This window comes from Pavona decussata, unplaced genomic scaffold (assembly GCF_977016875.1).
Source record: "Pavona decussata unplaced genomic scaffold, jaPavDecu1.1 SCAFFOLD_114, whole genome shotgun sequence".
In the NCBI taxonomy this organism is placed as follows: Eukaryota; Metazoa; Cnidaria; class Anthozoa; order Scleractinia; family Agariciidae; genus Pavona; species Pavona decussata.
In genome coordinates this window covers 6,813,563-6,834,866 of record NW_028145528.1, presented here as the reverse complement: position 1 = coordinate 6,834,866, position 21,304 = coordinate 6,813,563, and the positions used below count along the sequence as shown (strand labels likewise).

Genomic DNA, 21,304 nt, shown 5'->3' with positions numbered 1-21,304 from the left:
CAGTGAAAGCATCAGAGCAAATCAAAGTGTCAGCTTGTACAAATATGCATTTAAAGGGTACAAAACGATCTGAGAACACAGCAGACAACATTTTTATGTGTTTTGCTTTATGTTCCTGTTGGGTGCCCCGAACTACGTGTAATAGTGTTTCATTTTAGAATTATTCAGATTCACAGTACCTAGAACAAAAGGACAGAAAGGTGTGTCATAAAACAGTCAAGTATAATTTTAAATCCAAATACTCCCATCCATGTTTCCAATACATTTGTACATTTGGTTTATTTTTTTGTACATACGTACACTGGATATTTGACCAGTGGCATTGAATAGTTTTTATCGTACCATGCCAGACACCACCATCAGGTGTACATAATTTTTATAATTTCTCTCACTTAAACTGGTTGACACAAAGTGTATGTTAATTTGCAGCAGACCTGCACCTTTCAAAAATTCTATTTTCACTGGACCCTGATAACCTGAAACTGCATTGTTTTTTAGGGTTGGGATCATTGTTCTGTTGTTCGTTCTTTTGACCAACCATGTAAGACGTTGCAAACAGTGCAGGTCGCCCGTTAATCTGTATGTATAGAGTCGAACACCCCTCCACATACACCCATGTACAATGCTGTGTCATACTTTCGACACCTTGCCTGGATTTGATTGGTTTTCTACATTCTTCTGCAAACTATTTGATGGCTTTTATTTTTTTCAAACTGCAAGAAAGAGACAGAGTGGCCAAGTTCTACATACATGTCGCACTCATGTAAAAATTCATCTCACAATTCCTGGATTTAGTGTGTCAGTTGAAACACTTTGTCATCATGAAGTCTTGAAAAACATGTCGAAAAAGTTAGTTGCCAACAATAAAGCCTAGTAGGTTTCACTTGGCAATTTTTCTTGCAACTTCTCATTCAGTTTTGTTGCAACACAAGTTGCATGAAGAATTGCCCAGTGTGTTATGTCCTGAAAATGAGTGTCTTGCAATGCAGAAACAATAAAGCATAATAAATTCTCAAAAATTTAAATAAGATAAATATAAGATTCATACTGCAGTCCTTCAAAGAAATAAAAAAAAAAGATGATTAGTATTAAAGATTAATTTTTGTAATTATAATAGCAGCAGAAAGTGTAGATTTTAATAAATTACTCATTCAAATGTATGTGTTAAAAACTGTACAAATCCTATCAGCCATTGTGAATCTTTGCACATGATATTATATACAATGTTATTTAACAAGAACCTGGTATTCAGTTTGACTTATTTTGACTGTGTTCACAACATTCATAATTTTGCGACATAATGATAATTTAACTTGGAATAAATTAGCCTGCGGAACAGGCGTGATGATTTTTTTGTGTTTTTCAAGCAAGCGTGAGGCGAGCATGGAGTGTAAGTCACACACAACGGGAGGAGTGCGTGACTCATGCTCCACGCTCGCCTTTGCTCACCTGAAATCATGCCTGTTCTGCAGGCTAGGAATAAATAGGCCTTTTGCAACAGCTGGTCATGTGACTACTTTCCATAAAATTATGTGCAAACAATCCATTTGGGAGAAATGATTTATGAGGAATAGAAAGAACATAAAGAAATTAGTTAGTGCCTATTACTATGTCACAAAATGGGGATTTCCAATTTAATAGGCTCAAGTATTCAAGTATTCAAACCATCACAAAATCTTGTCTTTGTACGGCACTGGTCTGAAAATTTGTGAAAGGGAGGACTGGATACAATAGCAGGCTGTATTCACATAGCAGACATAGGGTATTGTACATAGTTTTGAGGTTTGAAAAAGTATGATTTCAAAATCCTAATAACTGTTCCACTTTCTCAACATGGAAGAAAAATGGGATTTTGTCTTGCAAATCAACAAAACTGCAATCACATACAAGCTGTACATATTTACTGTTTTAATCCACAAACTGAAAGAGTGCATGAAATTAGCTGATTCCCAAGTTATTTCAAGGAGGATCTGAGATTAATAATGGGTACCTAAATGGCTTATTTGAGCAAACTAAAGGCACTACATGTGTGTGCCATAAATGTTAGTACATTCTTTTGCTGTGTTCTGCAAACAACTCCATCAAAATAATGACCAAATTAATATTTAAGGGTTTATGATGTTTTCAAGGAGAAACTGGAAACAAGTGAATGAATTTGCTTTGTAAACACAACGTCTATGGATCTTTTAAAAAGTTATGAAGGTGACGAATCTAGTTCAGAGGAGCTGACAGAAACGTCTGAAGAATCCCTCCTTGCTAGTGGTGACTGTGCATTGGCAAATTTTTTCACTTCAATTTTCAAATCCTGTGGGAGCAGCAAAGAGAAATCCTGCCATATGCAAATGTTTTGCAAACCTTATTTGTGGCTAGCCAGGCCTGGAATTTGGTATGTACTGTAACCATTAAGAGTTATATGTCTACAAACAGAACAAAGGTGGATGCCAGGAAATGGACACATTTTCCCTTGTAGAATGTAACTGTTTACATTACTTGGTGACAAACATGTACCTGTCATGCGTGCAGCATAATCATGTAACAGAATGAAATAATAGTGTGACAGAATTATTTTATTATTGCTCCAGCAAAAAAAAAAAAAAAAAAAATGACCATTTTTGTGTCCCGTGTTTCAAAAACAAGTGTACAGATATTGAATACACTGTACATGTACAAGTATTGATTCTTCATGTTAATGTTATTGATCATTTCCAAAGGAAAGTAGTACATTGTTCTATATTACACATGTTGAAAATTCATTGAAATTCTCACACGTCATATTTTATTCCTGTTTTATGCCTGTTGCCCTACTCTTTCTTTACAAGACGGAAAAAATTTTCTATGGGATTAATGTCAGGGCTTTGGACTGGTATACATAATTGAAGGGCCTAGTGGAAAATGGACACAAGTGACAATTTGGCCTTAACAATCCAAATTTCTCTTATGTGCTTTTATTTAGCTTACAAAACTTTCTAACAATCGTCATGATAACAGATCCGGTAGGCCAATGTAGACCGTCATTTTGGACAAAATTGGAATTCGAATTTGTCAGATCATCACTTGTGCCCTTTCTCCTGGGGTCTTTAATTGAAGGGGTGCGTGGAAAAAAGCCCTATTTAGTGACATCTGATCTCATGTCAAATTCTCCTTTACTCATAGAAGGGAGAACAAGGCAATTTGCTAGGAGAATTAAGTAGTCTATCAAATGTCACTAAGGGCTTTTTTCCACACACCCATTCAATTGTTGCTTTTTTCATGGCACTCAGCTTCATATATAAACTGTGGTGTTTCCAGTGGAGGAAGAGGTATATCTTCCTCAATTTCACTATTGTTTCCACTCTCAACTTGAATGTTTTTCAGACTTGTAACTTTCTCATGTGATGACACCTGGTCTTGGTTTTGAGGTTTTAGCATCTTTAACTCAGCATTAAATGACTCCGATTCAGTTGTACACTGGCTCTTCACAAGGTTAAAATCAAACATGTCCTCCTCCAGTTCACAACCAAATTTTACCTTCACAAATTCGTACACATTGTCTAAAGCTTTCTTTAATCGCGAATTTTCTCTGTTGCAGTCTTCTAAGTTCTGACTAAGTGAAAGAACTTGCATTTGCAAATCCCTGACTTGCCCTTCAAGATCTTGTATGGTTGATTTCTCGTCTTTAGAAGCAGCACCACAGTCAGATAAAGAGCTAGTGGATGAAACAGAGAAGTTCTCTGCAGATATCACCAGACTGCTGGATTGCGAGCATTCAGTCCCTTTTTTGCTGTCAACCACATTTCCACTGTTTTTGATTTTCACTGTCAATGCATTGTCCCTTTCACTGACTTCTTTACTTTGTCTATCTTGCAACATTTTTGCGTGCTCCTGTTTTCGTTTTTCTTGCTCAATTTCACATCGCTTCCATCGTTCTTGCAAAATTCTTTGCTGTCTGCAGTGATTGTTGAACTGTAACTGCAGTGAAATCAGTGCCTAGAGAAGAAGAGAGGGAATAAAATGTAGAAAATGTCTCAATTCATCTTGCTAACATTTGTACAACCAAAATATCTTTTGAATCAGTGCCTTTTCTATTTTTTTTCCGGTGAAGCTAATTCAGTTCTGACTATGACTGATAGGCACTGCTTGAGAAAAGAACCCTAATTCCTCCCGCCACTCATGGTAAACAGCAGAAATCAAGCCTATTAAATATTCTAGATACCAATTCTTAATTATAAAAAAAACTTGAGCCTAAATTTGAACAAATACATGTACATATAAACTGACACAGTGCATGGATTTTAAACTTTGGAAAAACTCACGAAAAAAAGAAAGTCATAGTTTTATAAAGAAAGATAAAAAACCCTTTAAATTCACAAAAGTTTAGGGTGACAAAATATAACGCCTTCTATAACATAAAATTAATCAAATTAGAATAAGACTTTGAAAACCAGAGAGTCGCACTTTTACCAAATGAATACAAACTTAAAATGAATTGATAAAAATTAAATAAATGTACTAGAACTATTACACTGGGTGTCTCTGGCTATGGATGTTCAAAAGGGAAGTGGATTGAAACTTGAAAAAATTGGTCAACATTTTCAAATCCTGTTGTTGGGTCATGCAAAAATTATGTAAATTAAACATTGCTTTCCTTCAAAAAGTCACTAATGAATGATTATCTTGGTACTTCGTGAGCATATTAACTTTTGCTCACAAGAAACTGTGTAGGTATCCACACTACAATAACTTTACCAAAACACTATCAATATCCCTATGACATTGTCTCTAACTAAGCTGTGATGGAAAATTCCTGTAATTACATGTAACAATTGGCAAATCCTGATTTCAGTACCTGTTTGACTTGAGTCATTTTCATGGCCTCTTGGAGAAATTCTATGAGACAACAAACAGGAGCATTGTTGAGAACAAGTATTACAAATTTCTAATTTAATTTAAACTAATCAACAATACATTAGCATGGGGGAGGTGCCTGTGAGGTTGGCAGAACCAAGAACTGCATTTGAGTGCAGCAGGTAACCATGACAACCCTGTGAGTGGCATCCACCCAGGCACTGTCACACTGCTTATCAGTCGAAAACTAACATTCTTACCATATTGTATACTTACCAATGGGCGAATAGGGTAAGGGAGCAGCAACTTTGCGAGCGAATGCAACGTGAAGCAACACTAACGAAATGACCTGACCTCAACAGGGGAGCTGTAAATTCCCGACAGCCCCTGTGAAGTTATGCGGCCACCCCAAATAATTCGAACGGAAACTGCTGGCCAATACTGTCTTGAGTTTAACTTAACCTAAATTGCATTTAGCCACATTAAAATTAAACTTTGAGTTGATGTGAACTTGATAACTGTCTATTGCGACTAAAACTTGCCTCAAAGATTGAACACAAACAAGAAAAATCAATATCAGCAGTACCTGTGTAATCACAAAACTGGATCACTGATGTTGTCAAACTCAGTTTGGACCTTTTGTATGTCAACTGTGTAGATACAGTCAACTCCCTTTTTTGTGGACACCCTTGGAACGGCAAGTTAGTGTCCTTATAATAGCAGGAATTTATTTCATTCAAACGTCTGTAATTATTTTTGGTGGCGATTTAGCTGCTGTCCATATTATCGGGGTGTCCACAAGGTGAGAGTTGTCTGTACCAGCACACCTCTAAAAACAACTTTTATTTGTACTGTCAGTCATAGCTACTGAAGGAATCGTTATAAGCTAGGTAAATTATTCACAACTTTTTAAGCTGTGAGCAACATTATAACACACAAGAATAAAGGAACGATCAACAATGAAATGTCTCCAGTTGATATTTAAAAACTTCTCTTCACTAGCATCATAAGAAATGTAATTATTTTGTAGAACAGTAAGAACAATGTGCATGTAGATATCAGGGCTTGACGTGTTAGGAACCCACTAACCTGATGCCTTCTGGTGGCAAACTATTGCATCTGCAAATTTCCGGTGGCTGACCAAAGCTTCAGCCTTTCTGTCTTGCTGATGAGCCTTAAATGAGACATTTTTATATAATTTTAAGTGCTATCCCAAAGTGTTTTAACACTTAAAAGTGTTATTTTGATGTGATGAGGAGGTATCACATTTAATCTTGTCTCAAAACAGAATAAATTTAGGGTAACAAATCTGTATATTAACCCCTTTGGGATACAGTAGCTTATAATTTGGAGTTGCACATGATCAAGTCTGTGCCATCACACCATAAAAAAACTATAAAGAGGTTTTAGTGAATTCCTAATTGAGAAAAAAAAAAACATTATAATCCCCTTTGTTTTCACTTGAATCTTTATCTTTCCAATAACAATCCTTGGGACCCTAAATCTCAGGAAACAGCAAGATTTTCTGTAGGAAAAACTTTTACCAGTGACAAGAAATACTGAAAAATTACACACAAGGCCCTCCAAAAATAAACCACCCAAATCTCAAATGCAAGCATCCTTTCCAATACTAAGAATTGCCAAATATAAACCCATGGACTGTTTAATAGAGTTGCTGTTTTAAGCTGTTGGCTTCATGCATCTGAAGCTGTTTCAAGTAATATACCAAACACGAGACACAATGTTTCATCACATATCAAACACCGAGAAGAGAGTTGAAAATACAACGCATAGCGCAGTATTTTTGATGAACTTTGAGGTTTTTGATATAATTTGTGATGAAACACTGTGACAAGTGTTTGATATAACTTCTCAAACAAACTGATTTTGAAGGAGAAATTAAGAATGCAAAAACAAGGAGTTTTTCACCAGATATCCAAACACGTCCGGGTGCATGATTTCCTTTGTCTTTGGCTTTTGAATTATTAATGAGTTTGAGGAGCACTTTTCATTGTCTGGATGAACCAACAATTCTGGAACACGAAGTTCCTTCCAAAAGAGGTTTAACAGTAGCAAATGGTTTATACATGTATAATAAGCTGATGTGGCCTCAATGGATCGGGACCATCTTCTACTAGTCTAGCAAGCATTTTGAATTGTACTCCACTGATGGGTACCCAGAGCAAAGCCTGCATCAGACACAGAGATTTAGTGAATTTATGCTCATAAGCTGATGAGTAATATAATAAAAGCTCGTGGCTAGGATAGAATAACAAAGTGCGTTTTTACTTAATGTGAACAACTGGATTAAGCTGAGTGGAAGAAGGGTGCCCGGGAAGTCCCAGGGGCCTCCACTGTGACCAGCTGGCCCCTAGACAATAATACGCTCCCATGGCTGGCAATCCTCACAACCCAGCCATTAACTGCATCTTATAGTGAGACTCAGACTTACCCAGTTAAGAGGGGAATCCATTATAACCGTCAAATTAAACGTTAGTATCGATTTCTGTTCCCACAAAAAGCAATGAGTTTGTGTACAGAGTTCGAGAACACAACACGAACGAGTAGAGCCTGAGAACGAGAAAATACGCATGTGCAAACAAATATCGCCGCTACCTGACAAGTGTTTGTCATCGCTGGCGTTGTTTTGCATAAGAAAAGAAAGGACAGACGAGGACAGACCATAGTGGTGAGTGGAGAAATACTCAAGTGAAGGTAAATTCATAAAGTAGGCATTTGACATGCATTTTTTTAAATTTAGGAGTTGAAACTGTGGTAAACAATATGTAGAGAACAGAGTGACTCTGGGGAAATCAATCCATAAAAATCAATCGATACAAACAACATCAATCAATGTTAACTTCAAATTATCACAGATTGCCATCGATTGATATTGGTAATCAATAACAATGAAACTCACAGAAAAAATAATCAATTATTATTTATAAAAAAATACTTATTGGTAAAAATCGAGGCTAAATTACAGAATACAGAGCCACTTTAATATTTACATGATAATAGCATCTATTGTGTCGTTCTATTGTGTTATGTGTCGTTCTTATGTGTGTGGACCAGAAATCGATAACAATCAATATCCATCTTGTCATTTATTTCATAATTTGTGCATTTGCAGTTCCAGAAAAAATCCATATGGTGAATTTAGTATGATACCCATGGAAGGTCATTGGAAATTTCTAGGGGGGGGGGGGTGTTGGGGTCTTAGAAGTCCAAATTTTATAAGCAAAGTATGAAGCTAAATAATTATTGGAATTTCCTGGTGGGAGGAGGGATGCAAATTAAACCTTCCATGGGGGTGGGAGTATGGATATGTTATGAAACTACGCATTGATGATTTGCAGTTTTGTTATTTCAAGCTTATGACCATTTTCTGAACTCGGTGCTATTGTTTAATAAACAGGGGAGACAGGAGTTTGTTGTTGCAAGCATTTTTAATGTTTATCATTTATTGAGTCCAGATGGGGTATTCTCACATTGGATCCCCTGACATTCCACCAACCAATGTTCCCAGTTTGTCTTCTCTTCCCCTCTCTGCTCCTTAGGAGGGGGAAGAGGAGAGACCCTGGGAATGAGGTTGGCATTCCACTTGGTGTTTAGCTAGTGGTTTATGGGTTTTTTAAAGGATTTGTGACATTTTCAGCTGCCTTTCCTACACTGTTGACTGCATCTTGGGTCTCTTTAGTGGCAAACTAGTACATTGGTTATAGCTGAAAAAATTCTATGCAATCACCAATTATCTTTATTTCTGCGAAAGTCAATAAAATCAAGTCCTAATTAACTTTTACGATCTATGCATGTTTATTTGTCTAATGCATAGATAATTATTTAGTCACTGTCTTAATGTCCAGACATTAAGTGTTAACATAACAGGCTGTTATAGGAAAATGATATTGATTTTAAAATCTGCTGGAATAAGAGAAGTTTTAGCAACCTGAAACAAAATCTGCTTAACAATACTCAACAAATACAACAAATTGAAATGATGCATTTAGTTATCCTCGTTTATAAATGATACAAAACTGTAGCTTGCTTTAGTTGGCAAAACGTGTACACTCAAACATTTACTGAATAGGTCCATGTTGAAATTGTCAACAAACAAGGAAGAAGTAGACAGGAAAATGATGGAATTAATACAGTATTAGACTGTAGGTGGGGCAAATGTATAAAAGCAATAATGTGCAGTTCCAGAAAAAATCCATACCCACCCCAAAGAAGGTCATCAGAAATTCCTTGGGGGAGGCTAGCGGAGTCTCAAAGTCAAAATTTTAGAAGCAAAGTAATTGGAACTAAACTGGAATTTCCTGGGGAGAGGGGGGTGCAACAACATGAATATAATTGCAATTTGATAATTTACATCTTTATGGTCTAAAATCCATCAAACATCACCTGTGTTATTTGACTTTTCATTTAATATAGTATGTGATGCATAAAAGCAATAATTGAAGTAAAATTGTTGACTTGTCACCAATGTGCATGATTATGGTATGATGAATGATACAATATCCATAAAAAATTAACAACTCTCTCTAGGGCATTACTAGCCAATATATAGATTACAAAATTAATTATCATTAGCAGCAATTTAAATTCTTGGTTTCTTGTACAACAATATTTTTATAATAAAATATTACATATGAATATTTATTTCTTAATGTGTGGCTCACTCAGTTCAGATCCAAGACTTACAACAACGATGTTCCCTTTATGGGATATCCCATTTACAGTATATATTTTTATTTTATTTTTTTTTAATACCGGCTGTGAAGCCAAATTTCTAAACCAATTTCAGAGCTAAAACAGAAAAATCTTAGACATTTCCTAACTTAAACTCTTTTGTTTAGACTTTTATAAATAAATTTTAATTTCATGCTTTATGCATACAATGCATACACTGTATAGGTTTTTTTTACATGAAAAAATGTGAGCTCTTAACTTTGATTAGTCAATTTTCATTGCTAGGCAGCAACAGGAGATGTGAATAAACAGGCAGTTCTAGGGCCACTTGGCTTTTGTAGCCATAATTCTTCTATTTTCTCCTTCAAAGTGCAATAAAAATGTGCATGATTTTGTGGCTCCCATATGTAGTAAAATATACCATAACAATACCAATAACATTTTGTTTTTAAAATGAATTTCAGTTATAAATATAATTTTTGATCCACCTTGAAAATCTACTGTTAATGTGTGTGAAAACACTGTATTTTCCAGGGGTTCCACATCGAGGGTTACCCCAACTAATGATCCCTCCCAGGAACCATTTTTTCTTCTTACCCTTTGATTCAGGGAATAAAAATCCCCCACCACTGTCCCGCTTACAAGAGTCTTTAGCATTACTAGCGTAACCTGCACAGAGCATGTTAGAAGTGATAGGCCATGTCTCTTTCTTGTATGCTTTTTGGCAGCTTGTGTGCCCTACTACTGGCATGTACACTTGTCTTAATTTAGTGGAGGGGCTGTCTTTTTCTGTGAGGCCCCATCCTAGCATGACACCCATTTTACCAGGGGCTACTTTGCGCCGTTGCTGTTTGTTTGGTAAACACACTGGACGTACATAGTCAGTTATGTTAGCCTTTTCTTTGAGTTGTATCAGGGCTAAATCTGAGTCAAATGTCTTCCAGTTAAAGTTAGGATGGGGTACTATGTCTCTGCTGTCAATCATTTGGACATGAGGATCTTTTAGTCCAGATGAAATGTCGTGTACTCCAAGATAGACTTTAATTCTAGAGTAACGCTTCTTTGTTAGTTGGTGATAAACACAATGAGCAGCCGTTACTATCCAGTCCTCTGCAATGAGAGATCCACCACAGTGAAAAAGGCTGTTAACTGTCAATGCAACTTGCCATGGCCATAGACCATGAGGTGATGTACCACCGCCAAATATCCGTAACCTCTGATGCTGTACATTCACATAACTTAAGCTAGATTCTCCACATACAGGCAAACAGTATGGCACATAATCAGACCAAGTGCCATCACTTTCACAATGCCGTAACCTTGGTCCATGCACATAATAGTGTTTGTAGCAGTGATAGACAGCAAAGTAAGAGCCGTCCTGATCAGTAATCTTGAAATAACCATTTAGTGGTTTTTCGGGGTCAGGACATGTACTTGGTGATCCTAGGTTAATTTTTGGTGGATATGTTACTGGAGGAATTACAGGAGGGCAAGGGTTTGTGTTGCAGTTTACTGCCTGTGAATTCTCTCCCTGGCAGGTCATTTCAATTGTCAAGCTTTTGCATGTCCTTACTCTGTGTTGCATACCGCCATCACATGACTGGCTGCAAGTATCCCATGAAGACCAACTGCTCCATGCTGCACAGGGCTGTATTTCACAGATGTTACTCTCCACTTGAACTGGCCCTGTAACCCCAGAACAGTTCCCCAGGTGAAATGGATTCACTTTCTTTCTGCAGTATCGCGATCGGGTACGGGTTCCCCTAGAGCAAGTTGCAGAACACTGGGACCAGCTTGTCCAGGAAGACCAAAATGAAGCATTTTGATAGCTTGCACCTCTACATTCGGCGATCTTGCAACTTTTAATGACGACGTTTTTGCCATGACAACTTTCACCTCGATGATGTGGCTTAGGATTGATACAGAATCTAAACTTTGCCTTGGCTCCAGCACCACATGATGAAGAACAAACTGTCCAGTTAGACCAACTGCTCCATCCACCATTCACTGGACAGTCATTTTGGTAGCAGCTTTTTACCTGCATCAGTGAACCCAGACAAACATGTCCTTCACTTGAGCTGCAGTTCCTAATTCTTTGCTGCTTTCCTAGCCCACAAGTAACAGAACACTGGGACCAGGGTGACCACTCATTCCATTCACCCTTATCAGGACATGGCCCCTTGTAGCAGGCCCTCATGTCAGTTTCGTTTCCAGTGCAAGGATTATCGCTTCCACTTTCAGCAACCCTGACATGTGAGTTCTTGCATGATCTGGTCCTTGCCTGCTGTCCCATATCACATGTTTTACTACAGTCTGTCCAGTTTGACCACTGTGTCCATTTTCCAACCACTGGACAAGATTGCCAAGAACAGTGCTCACTCTGGCGGGGATCACCAGTACAATACTCACCCCCATGTTGGGGAAGTGGATTGTCACAGTTTCGGTATCGGGATTTTGTTCCATTGCCACAAGTTGTGGTACAATCAGTCCAATTGGACCAGTCACCCCACCCCCCATGTATAGGGCATGGTAAAGTAAGACACCCTTCTGCTTCAGTGCTATTGCCAATACAGGTTTCACCTCCATGACTGGGTAAAGGGTTGCTGCAAGTTCGTGTTCGTGATTTTATACCACTGGAACAACTTGTACTACATTCTGACCATTGGGACCATGCAGACCATTTACCATGAATAGGACAAAGTCCTGCTGTGCATGGTTTGATTTCTACTCTTTGACCAGAACAGTTTTTGCCCCCAAACTTTGAAAAAGGGCTACTGCAAGTTCTTTGGCGAGATTTTGTCCCATTAGCACAAGTCTTGCTACACTCACTCCACAATGACCACGTTGCCCATTGGCCTTGGACAGGACATGGACCAAGGTTACAGTGCCTAAGATCAGAAGAATTTCCTAGACAGTTTTGACCACCATGTTGAGGTGACGGATTGCTGCAAGTTCTGGTACGAGATTGTGTCCCACTGGCACACGTGTTGCTACAGTCACTCCACAGTGACCATGCTGTCCATTGGCCATGAACAGGACATGGGCCCAAGTCACAATGTCTGTCTTCAGAAGAGTTTCCTGGACATTTTTTGCCAGCATGTTGAGGTGGTGGATTACTACAAGTTCTACTACGAGATTGTGTCCCACCGGCACAAGTTTTGCTGCAGTCACTCCACAGTGACCATGCTGTCCATTGGCCATGAATAGGACATGGGCCAAAGTCACAATGCCTGTCTTCAGAAGAATTTCCTGGACATTGTTTGCCACCATATTGTGGTGATGGATTACTGCAAGTCCTGTTGTGAGATTGTGTTCCCCTGCCACAAGTTTTGCTGCAATCACTCCATGGTGACCATGCTGTCCAGTGACCATGGACAGGACATGGGCCAAAGTCACAATGCCTGTCTTCAGAAGAGTTTCCTGGACATTTTTTGCCACCATGTTGAGGTGGTGGATTACTACAAGTTCTGCTACGAGATTGTGTCCCACTGGAACAAGTCTTGCTGCAGTCACTCCACAATGACCATGCTGTCCATTGGCCATGGACAGGACATGGGCCCATGTCACAATGCCTGGCTTCAGAAGAATTTCCTGGACATTTTTTGCCACCATATTGTGGCGATGGATTACTGCAAGTCCTGTTGCGAGATTGTGTCCCACTGGCACAAGTTTTGCTGCAGTCACCCCATGGTGACCATGCTGTCCAATGACCATGGACAGGACATGGGCCAAAGTCACAGTGCCTGTCTTCAGAAGAGTTTCCTGGACATTTTTTGCCACCATGTTGAGGTGGTGGATTACTACAAGTTCTATTGCGAGATCTTGTCCCTTTATTACATGTATTGCTACAGTCACTCCACAATGACCATGCTCCCCAGTGACCATTGACAGGACAAGGTCCAAAGTCACAATTTCGAAAGTCAGAAGAATTCCCTGTACAGCTTTGGCCACCATGTTGAGGTGATGGATCACTGCAAGTTCTAAACCTTACTTGAGACCCACGGGAACAAGTCCTTGAACAATCAGACCAACGAGACCAAGAAGCCCATCTTCCATCAATGGGGCATTCCTGTGAGCTACAGTTTTCCATTTGGGTTAAAGCCCCATCACATAAGTTGCCACCATATTGAGGAATGGGGTTGCTGCAATTTCTGTGTCTTTTTCTTGTACCTGTTAGACATGAGGCACTACATTTAGACCAGGAAGACCAGGCGGACCATCCACCATGAACTGGACAGGATCCCAAATAGCATATTTCCGTTCTAGTACTCCTGTCAGTATGAGGGCAAGGATTGCCCCCATACCGCGGCCTTGGATTATCACAGTTCCTTGTCCTAACTCTGGTTCCCCAAGAACATGTTACACTGCATGGTGACCATCTGGACCAAGAACCCCATGCACCATCAGTGCTGCATGGCTCTTGGATGCAGAGGCGTGACTCTTTGGATGCCCCTCTGCAGCTGTCACTACTCATTCCAGTGACAGGGTTTTGGCAAGATCTTGTCCTTACTTCATTTCCAGAGGAGCACGTTTGGCTGCATTTGCTCCATTCGGACCAAGCCGTCCAGCTTCCTCCACAGTCAGGACCGTGACAGCTCCTCATTCTGAGACCTTCTCCATTGCATTGTCCCCCACGTCTCCCTGGCGGGGGATTGGTGCAGTGTCGTCGCGATATTTGTGTTCCGCTTCCGCACGTCACGCTGCACGCAGTCCACGGACCCCACTCGGACCACTGTCCGTTGATACAGCTGAACTGATTGTCAGTTACGTAAATCAAGGGATTGCCTTTTAAGCGATCTGGCTGTGAGCAGGTTGTACTTAATCTAGAACGAGAATGGATGTATTTTGCCTTTGCCCTCAGCCAGTCTTTTAACCACCGCAATTGACAGTCGCAGTAAAACGGATTACCACTTAAAAGGACAAATATTCCTGCCTTCAGTCCAGCGAAAGTCTTAACTTGAATTGTTGAAATGTTATTGTTTTCCAGCCTCAGTATCGCCAGTGAACTAAGTTTTCTAAATAACGTCACCGGTATATTCGTTATTCTGTTGCCTGTAAGGGTAAGTCTTCTAAGCGTGCTCAGATTTGAAAATGTTTCTTGGTGAATGAAGGCCAAGTAGTTGTTTGCGAGTGACAACCCTTGCAACGAATGTGTCCCTCGGAAGGCATTTTCGGGAAATGTCTTCAGTCTATTGTAGTGCAAATGCAATCGCTTCAGTGACGGCAGATCTTGAAACAATTCCTCGGGGATACTCTCAAGTGCATTATTATCGAGATAAAGCTCCTGGAGGTTGTTTAATCCGTCAAACAGGCGCCCGTGGAGCGTTGACAGCTTGTTAAGACCTGCGTTGAAAGATCTGAGCTTCGCAAGGTCACGGAATACCGTCGCTGGAAAATCACGCAATTGGTTTGATCTCAGATTCAAGGTTGTTAAATGCGTTAAATTCCTCAAGGCGTCTTCCGGGATAGTTGTTAGCTTGTTGCTGTAAAGTGACAGAATTTCCACTTGAAGAGGAATAAAAGACGGGAAAACTGTCAAGCTTTTGAAGCCCTCTTCGAATCCGCAGTACATATAAACCATGTTCATTGCTGTGCATTGACACTCTCTCGGACATTTATTTATTCCCTCTGCACTTTGAGACAAATCAACTGGTATCGGACTTGATAGAAGTAACAAACTCCAAATTATTCTGCAATACAACATCTCTGGTGCGGATAGATTTGCTTGTTTATTTTGTGGAGCTTGATACTGACTGCTAACCCTGAAAAACAAAGTTGATAACCACGTGTTATTTCTTTACTCTATTAGGAACGTGTCGTCAACTCACACGTTTCGTAACTTTTGTCCAAGCAAACGAAGGGTGAACTTCATTTGCCAGATTAAACAATAACTCAGTCCTTAGGGCAACTCTTAATTATAATTAGTCATTTTGTTGTTATTTGGCTAGCCGCCATCATTTCTGCGGCAAATAAGTGATTTCCAATACCAATTGCACTGTTCAAATAAATTCCGACACTTCTGGCATTCTTGTTTGTAGATGACTTACAGTAAATGACGGTTCTATCCACGTGCGTTTACCTAAAGCACCTAAATGAAATCACGGTTGACTGCTGACGTCTTTTCAGCTCTTTTAGGGAACTTGTGTCTTAAGTAAAACCGAATGAGGGGATGTTTATGGCAACTGGTCGTTTTATGTTAGTTGTCGACAAGGCGCTTACTAGTGTTCACATTTTGTCTGAATATTCGCTAATACTGGAAGATAAGCTCTTCAGGTAAGAAACGTGGTTGACTGCCAACTGAAGGTATTGATCGTGCATGGACAGATGCAATTTACACCGCACGCTACGTTACATTTCAGCCAACTTACCTGAAACCGCCACTTTCAAAACGGCATGTTAAGTTTGAAAATACGCGCGATTTAACTTCAACTGATGTGAAGATATGTTATCTAGGAAGTCTAAAATCTTTTAAACCCATTGGTGTACGTCCCGTATAAAAGTCATTCTTGAATTCTGTGTCCAAAGCGACAGCTTTACGTTTAGTAATGTGCTTATGTAAACAGCTTATCCATCCGAAGTAAGCTTTGGTCCGATCAGTTAGCTTTACCTTCACGGTTGAAAGGAGTTCATTTGAAAGAAGCTATTGTACGTTGCACAGAGTCGTCTAAACTGACCTACAGGACACAATGCCTCGACTAATTACTCGCTAACAAAGACGTTTATTATCTAAGATTTAATCTTGAGAGTAAATTGTCAAAACATTGGCAAGTTTCGCGGCCTAGAACTCGAGAACCTCTCGGTTGGTATGCTCAACCTAAAGAGAAATTAATCTTGAGTTCTCTGAATACGTTGTGAATGTAGAGATTTTTCCGATGTGCTTACTCAAGAATATTGAACGTTGTGCATTGAGCTATTATTAGTGGAGGTACATATACTTCTGACACTTGAAAAACACATTGATTGCCCTGACACAAAACGTGATCATCTGTATCCTGATTTTGCAGCCCTATTTTGCTTATCATCGCGACGTGTCACGACCAGCCCACTTCAAAAATGCAAACTACGGTCACACTGGTGTATTCTTATGTTTTGCGGTAACTTCAATCATGCCATGATTCCGGAGAATTGTCTTATTTGTAGTTTATTAATGCGAGTAAATTAGTTTTTGAACACTTCAAATTTACATTACATAACAAAGTCGGGTATCTGACCGCGATAAAAACAGTAACTTCTAAAAACACACACACAATGTGTAAGCAACAATATTCCGAATGTGTTATGCCGTCAGGAAAGTAAACCGCGATGTTTAATTAAAGAGAGGAAAACAGTCCTTTGTGTTGAAAAACCGATGGAACGTTTCTTGACCACCCCGGAAGGTCTGCGGAAATTGCAGTTAACCCCGTCCATTTATCGCGTGATCTTTTTGCGTGCCTTTTTCGAAAATAATGACCATAAACCATATTTTGTAAACCATTTACGATGACAAAGGCTCTTTTGGGGGTGATTGAGGTCCTCAGCTTTTAAACACGCATGGTCTACTGTCTGTCCCTTTGTAACAGTGGTGCGCATGCCTGCTTGCGAGGCCTTTTTCGGGTGAATTTTATTTTTGACTGAGGTCGTGTTACAATTCTATTTTGCAGATCAAGTTGTCCTCCTCCCTGAAGAAGTAGAACTGAACTGCAGAACGTCTGAATTTTAAATCCAAAGGAAGATACTGGTCGATTCATTACATGACCTGTTTCGCGTAAAGTCCGATACCATGCGAGCCCCTTGTTGTAAAGCACTTCGCCCTGACTCGTCTGAAAACACTTTCTGGAATCTTTTAAATTCTTGTTGGCGTTAAGGTCCTGCCAAATAATTGTTTCTGTACGTGACTGAAGGTTTACTCAACTGTAATGTCACCAATTCGAGACTTTGGCGACAAGCGAAGCAAATTTTATTACAACCTTCATTCAATTTTAGCTAATTTTCCGCGAGATAATTCACATTTTTTGTAGGGGTTTATCGGCACAATTAACCACTTCATGCACTTGGGATGCTTGAAAGAACACGCGATGGATACTAAATCCTACAATTGTGCTTGAAAAGGTCATTGTGTCTCTAGTTCGGTAATCCCAAAGGAAACTGTGAGGTTTTTTTGGGATTAAAGAAGCAACTCGTGTGAGTCAGAGATTCTCCGCAACTTTTTAAGGATAAGAAAGTCTGGGTGAGGTAAGGGTCAAGATGACAGCATGAGTACACCATGGCGAGTTACACATCACTGGCTACTTTCATGGATTTTTATCCTTCGCGGGTCGTGGAAATAAATGCGAAAATTCCACGGCATACTGCATCGATTTTGTGAAATGCACGTACCCGCAACGCGAAATAGCTCTGGAGCCAAGGGCAGATAGCCGGTCGGGAAGGGACCATGATTTCTCGGGCGAAATCGGGACTAGCAAAAGTATCAACGGAATTCCTCGGGAATTCACGTATCTAGTGCATGCCCACAAATTTTGAGTTATCCTTGCATGAGATAATCTCAAAAAGAAAAGACGAAAAGTGATCGCAGTAGACAACACGTTCATTATCATTGTTTACGTCTAATTACCGCGATAGTTAATTTTCCGTTTCAAGACCTCGCAGTTTATCACATGATCGTGTGTGTGAAAGAGAAGCAAACCAAACTTGAGCCAGGGGGAGGGAGAGGAATAAGAGAAAAGGAAACGCCTTCAGTGGCTCTCTCCCTTTCACAAGGTGTTTGAAAAGCCACGAACGGAATTTTTGCGAGTTTTGTACTTGCCATAGAGAACCAAACTCTTCCCAGGGTCACTCCTCTTTCAGTCCATTCTCGCTCCAGGGGACAGGTAATCAAAAGGACTTGGGGGTATTATCCGCTGGTACCATTTCGCGTTCTTCACGCATGCGCGCTGGTATGTGGGGTTCCCAGTAGGAGTCAATCTTGTTCCCAGAGCCCGCGTTACCCTTATCCAGCGGAACGGGGAAACAAGGACCTGTCCTCGATTCCCGTCGAGTAGGAGTCTCCCTTTCAGTTTCATAAGGAGTGGGACAAAATGCGGGCACGTCGGAAAGGGGGAGGGAACCAGGAGGAAAAGGGGTGGGACTGAAGGAAGCAAATGGGGCGTCAACCAACTTAAAAGTGGGGAAAAATGGAGGGAAAGGTGAATGAACTGGAGAAAAAGAAAAGAAAAAAGTTTAAGGAATCAAAACAGGCGGGAATCAGGGGAGCAAACCAGTGACTGAAAAGAAAAAAAAGGGCGTGAACCCTGACCGGAAACGAGGAGAAGGGTGAAAATAGACAGGAAACAGGGAACTAAAACGGAGAGACTGAGAACGAAAACCTTGTGAAATTGCGCATGCGGGTAGAATAAGGAAAGGAAATAAGGGCCAATCTCGTTCCCAGAGCCCGCGTTGCCCTTATCCAGCGGAACGGGCAAAGAAAAGCGGGCTCTGGGAACGAGATTAAATAAGGGCAGGAAGCGGGCGTACAGGACATGGCAGAGGTGAAACTAAAGCCAAGACTCTGTTGGCCCCACAACTACCTCCCACCCACCCCCACCACACACACACACACACCCTACCCGAAACCCACTCATAAAGCAAGACCGACTCCGGGCTATTCTCTCAAAACTGACTCCTGCCTAGTTGCATAGCTGTTGGAGAGACGTGGTGCTCACAATAGAGCGAGGTCAAGCTTCGGGGGGGATCGGTAGTCTGCGCTTCAAGCCATCATTTTTAAAATGCGGAAAAATATTCCAATAAACATGTCGAGAATTGCGTATGGTTCCAAGAGATCATTGCTTACTAGGCCACAGAAAGAACAGAGGCGAACTCAAAAATCAGAGCTAAGGTTGTAATCCGAGTAAATAGATGACGTTCGACGGTGCTAATGCTGGTTTCCGCGCGGAACAACAAAAAATCAGTGATGGCGTTTGTTTACTCTGTTTGCTTTGCCTATGAATATTTCAATATTGCACAAGCGAGTTGAGTTAAACACCCACGAAGACAAAGGAAGCGTCGCGGAGGATGAAAACAATTGCAGGAACTTTTCCGCAGGCTATCGGTGCTGACTGTCACTCAACTGATGATGCGGACAGGACGACAAATTTAAATTAAAAAATGTTCGCTTGCAGGCTTAAATTTGAAGTGTAATTGAGGGGTGTGGGTGAAAAATAGGCGGAAATTAGAGTAAACTTTGTGAAACAGATGAAGACGAACTTGATATTAATTAACAATATCTAAAAAACTGAATGTAAAAGCGCTGGAACAACTTTAGTTGTAAATCAACCGGTATTGTTACCTGGAGACTCAAATTTCGGTTTCACTGGTCACAAAATCGCAATATATGGCTGATGGAAGATCCATGTTACTTAAATGTCTATAAGAGTGAAAATTCAAATCACACCTTTACCTGAAAGTTCTTTAAACTAGCTATATCTTATCCGTGATCAAACATCGATCCGAACTTATTACTGATATCATTTCGATGGCTAAAATAATACTTTCTAGTTTTAAAATAAAATGAGATTACACTGAGGCCTCTTACCTAAATTATTAAGAGTTCCAGTTGCAACAATGCTGCGTGTTGATCCAGATCGTACATCAGTTCAGTATCAGTCACAAAGTCGAATCCATTTCGGTCAGTATACACCCGAAAATATAAACACTGTGATGCTATGTTTATGGTTGTGCTATTTATACCTATTTTACATTTTAAAGGTTGCGGTTTTACCTGGAGGTCGGCTCTGCAGATCACATGACTAAAAATACTCAGCTCACACCCAAACAACAATACAAGGCAACCTATAACAACACCCTTACACGTGCTAACACCCTGTTCGGCGCGCGGCGGCATGTTAATCGTATCGATTAACACATGTTTAATAGACTTAGACGATGTCTTCGATTTCTAGCGCCAAATTTCAATAATTGATTACGGTCGGATAAACGATCGATGAAAAACAATAATATTTCTCTTCTTTGAAACACAATTTCCGTGATCGATTGGTAATCAATTTGTCATCGATTAATTATAAAAATTGGATCATTTTATAATGCAATTCTGGGGATTTGATTGGCTTAGCGGCCATGGTATATGAGCCATTATAACACTGTGCCCGAGAAATAGCGACCATAAATTGTCTTCTGGTTGTTCTTGCAAAGCGAAGTCAGCAAGATCGGGCAATATTTCTTGATTGCCTTTAATAAAACAATTATTCCACTCACGCTATCATCTCAAATCCAATGCGCGCTCGTGGAATAATTGTTATTAATTAATACCAATATATTAATTTATATATTTACCAAGGTTTCGTTGACTTGTTTACTGAAGCGTACAGGAAGCTAGAAAAAGAACTTAGGATCGAGTCCAGATCACAACAAAACTAAACAAACTGAACCGGATTCGGTTTATGTCTTACGTAATCTCCGTAAGAGAGCCGAACAGGAAATAAGTTAAGATTTTAACACAGGGTTGCCCAGCTTCGCAATAAAATGTTAGTGAATTGTGCGACCCAATGTTCAACACTATAACTTTGTTTTCGAGCTAAATACCGGATCTCATAAGTAACCTTTAGGGCCAAAAATAAAAGGCAAAATCTCTACCCTGTTTAAGAAGAGTGATCAGACGACTGAGAAAACTGAATACCCCGAGGCGGACTAAAATTGTTCTGCGAACAGGCGAATACAGACAATACAGCTCCAACACCGTATTTGCCACTGTTGACTTTATACAACAGAGGCGTACTCGCATCAGAGAACTGTTTTATGGTTCAATGATGAATGAATA

General features: G+C 39.9%; 2 protein-coding genes across 4 annotated transcripts; both read right to left on the bottom strand.

The window, feature by feature from the left end:
- Positions 1-98: 98 nt before the first annotated feature.
- On the bottom strand, positions 99-7,392 carry LOC146470521 (uncharacterized). Its single transcript, XM_085122623.1, has 4 exons — positions 7,277-7,392; positions 5,914-5,998; positions 4,826-4,866; positions 99-3,966 (listed from the first exon to the last, which is right to left on the bottom strand). The coding sequence occupies exons 1-4, from the start codon at positions 7,295-7,297 to the stop codon at positions 3,232-3,234; spliced, it is 882 nt and encodes a 293-aa protein (XP_084978749.1). The 5' UTR covers positions 7,298-7,392; the 3' UTR covers positions 99-3,231.
- Positions 7,393-9,233: 1,841 nt separating this feature from the next.
- LOC146470520 (SCO-spondin-like) lies at positions 9,234-20,235 on the bottom strand. Of its 3 annotated transcripts, none has more exons than XM_085122619.1 (2): positions 20,063-20,235; positions 9,234-15,278 (listed from the first exon to the last, which is right to left on the bottom strand). In XM_085122619.1, exon 2 carries the CDS (start codon positions 15,218-15,220, stop codon positions 9,977-9,979), a length of 5,244 nt encoding a protein of 1,747 aa, XP_084978745.1. In that variant the 5' UTR covers positions 15,221-15,278; positions 20,063-20,235; the 3' UTR covers positions 9,234-9,976. The 3 variants fall into 3 exon arrangements, with proteins under 3 accessions (XP_084978745.1, XP_084978746.1, XP_084978747.1); XM_085122620.1 differs by lacking the exon at positions 20,063-20,235 and adding an exon at positions 15,885-17,062; XM_085122621.1 differs by lacking the exon at positions 20,063-20,235 and adding an exon at positions 15,564-15,719.
- Positions 20,236-21,304: the final 1,069 nt, after the last annotated feature.

What these genes read in the sequence shown, in the direction of transcription:
- LOC146470521 (XM_085122623.1), bottom strand. Translation starts at nt 7,297, where the DNA reads ATGGATTCCCCTCTTAACTGG. An exon ending in TGGATTCCCCTCTTAACTGG is followed by an intron (nt 5,999 to 7,276) that starts GTAAGTCTGAGT and finishes GTCTCATTTAAG; the next exon opens with GCTCATCAGCAAGACAGAAA. An exon ending in AAATGACTCAAGTCAAACAG is followed by an intron (nt 3,967 to 4,825) that starts GTACTGAAATCA and finishes CTTCTTCTCTAG; the next exon opens with GCACTGATTTCACTGCAGTT.
- LOC146470520 (XM_085122619.1), bottom strand. Translation starts at nt 15,220, where the DNA reads ATGTTGTATTGCAGAATAATTTGGAGTTTGTTACTTCTATCAAGTCCG.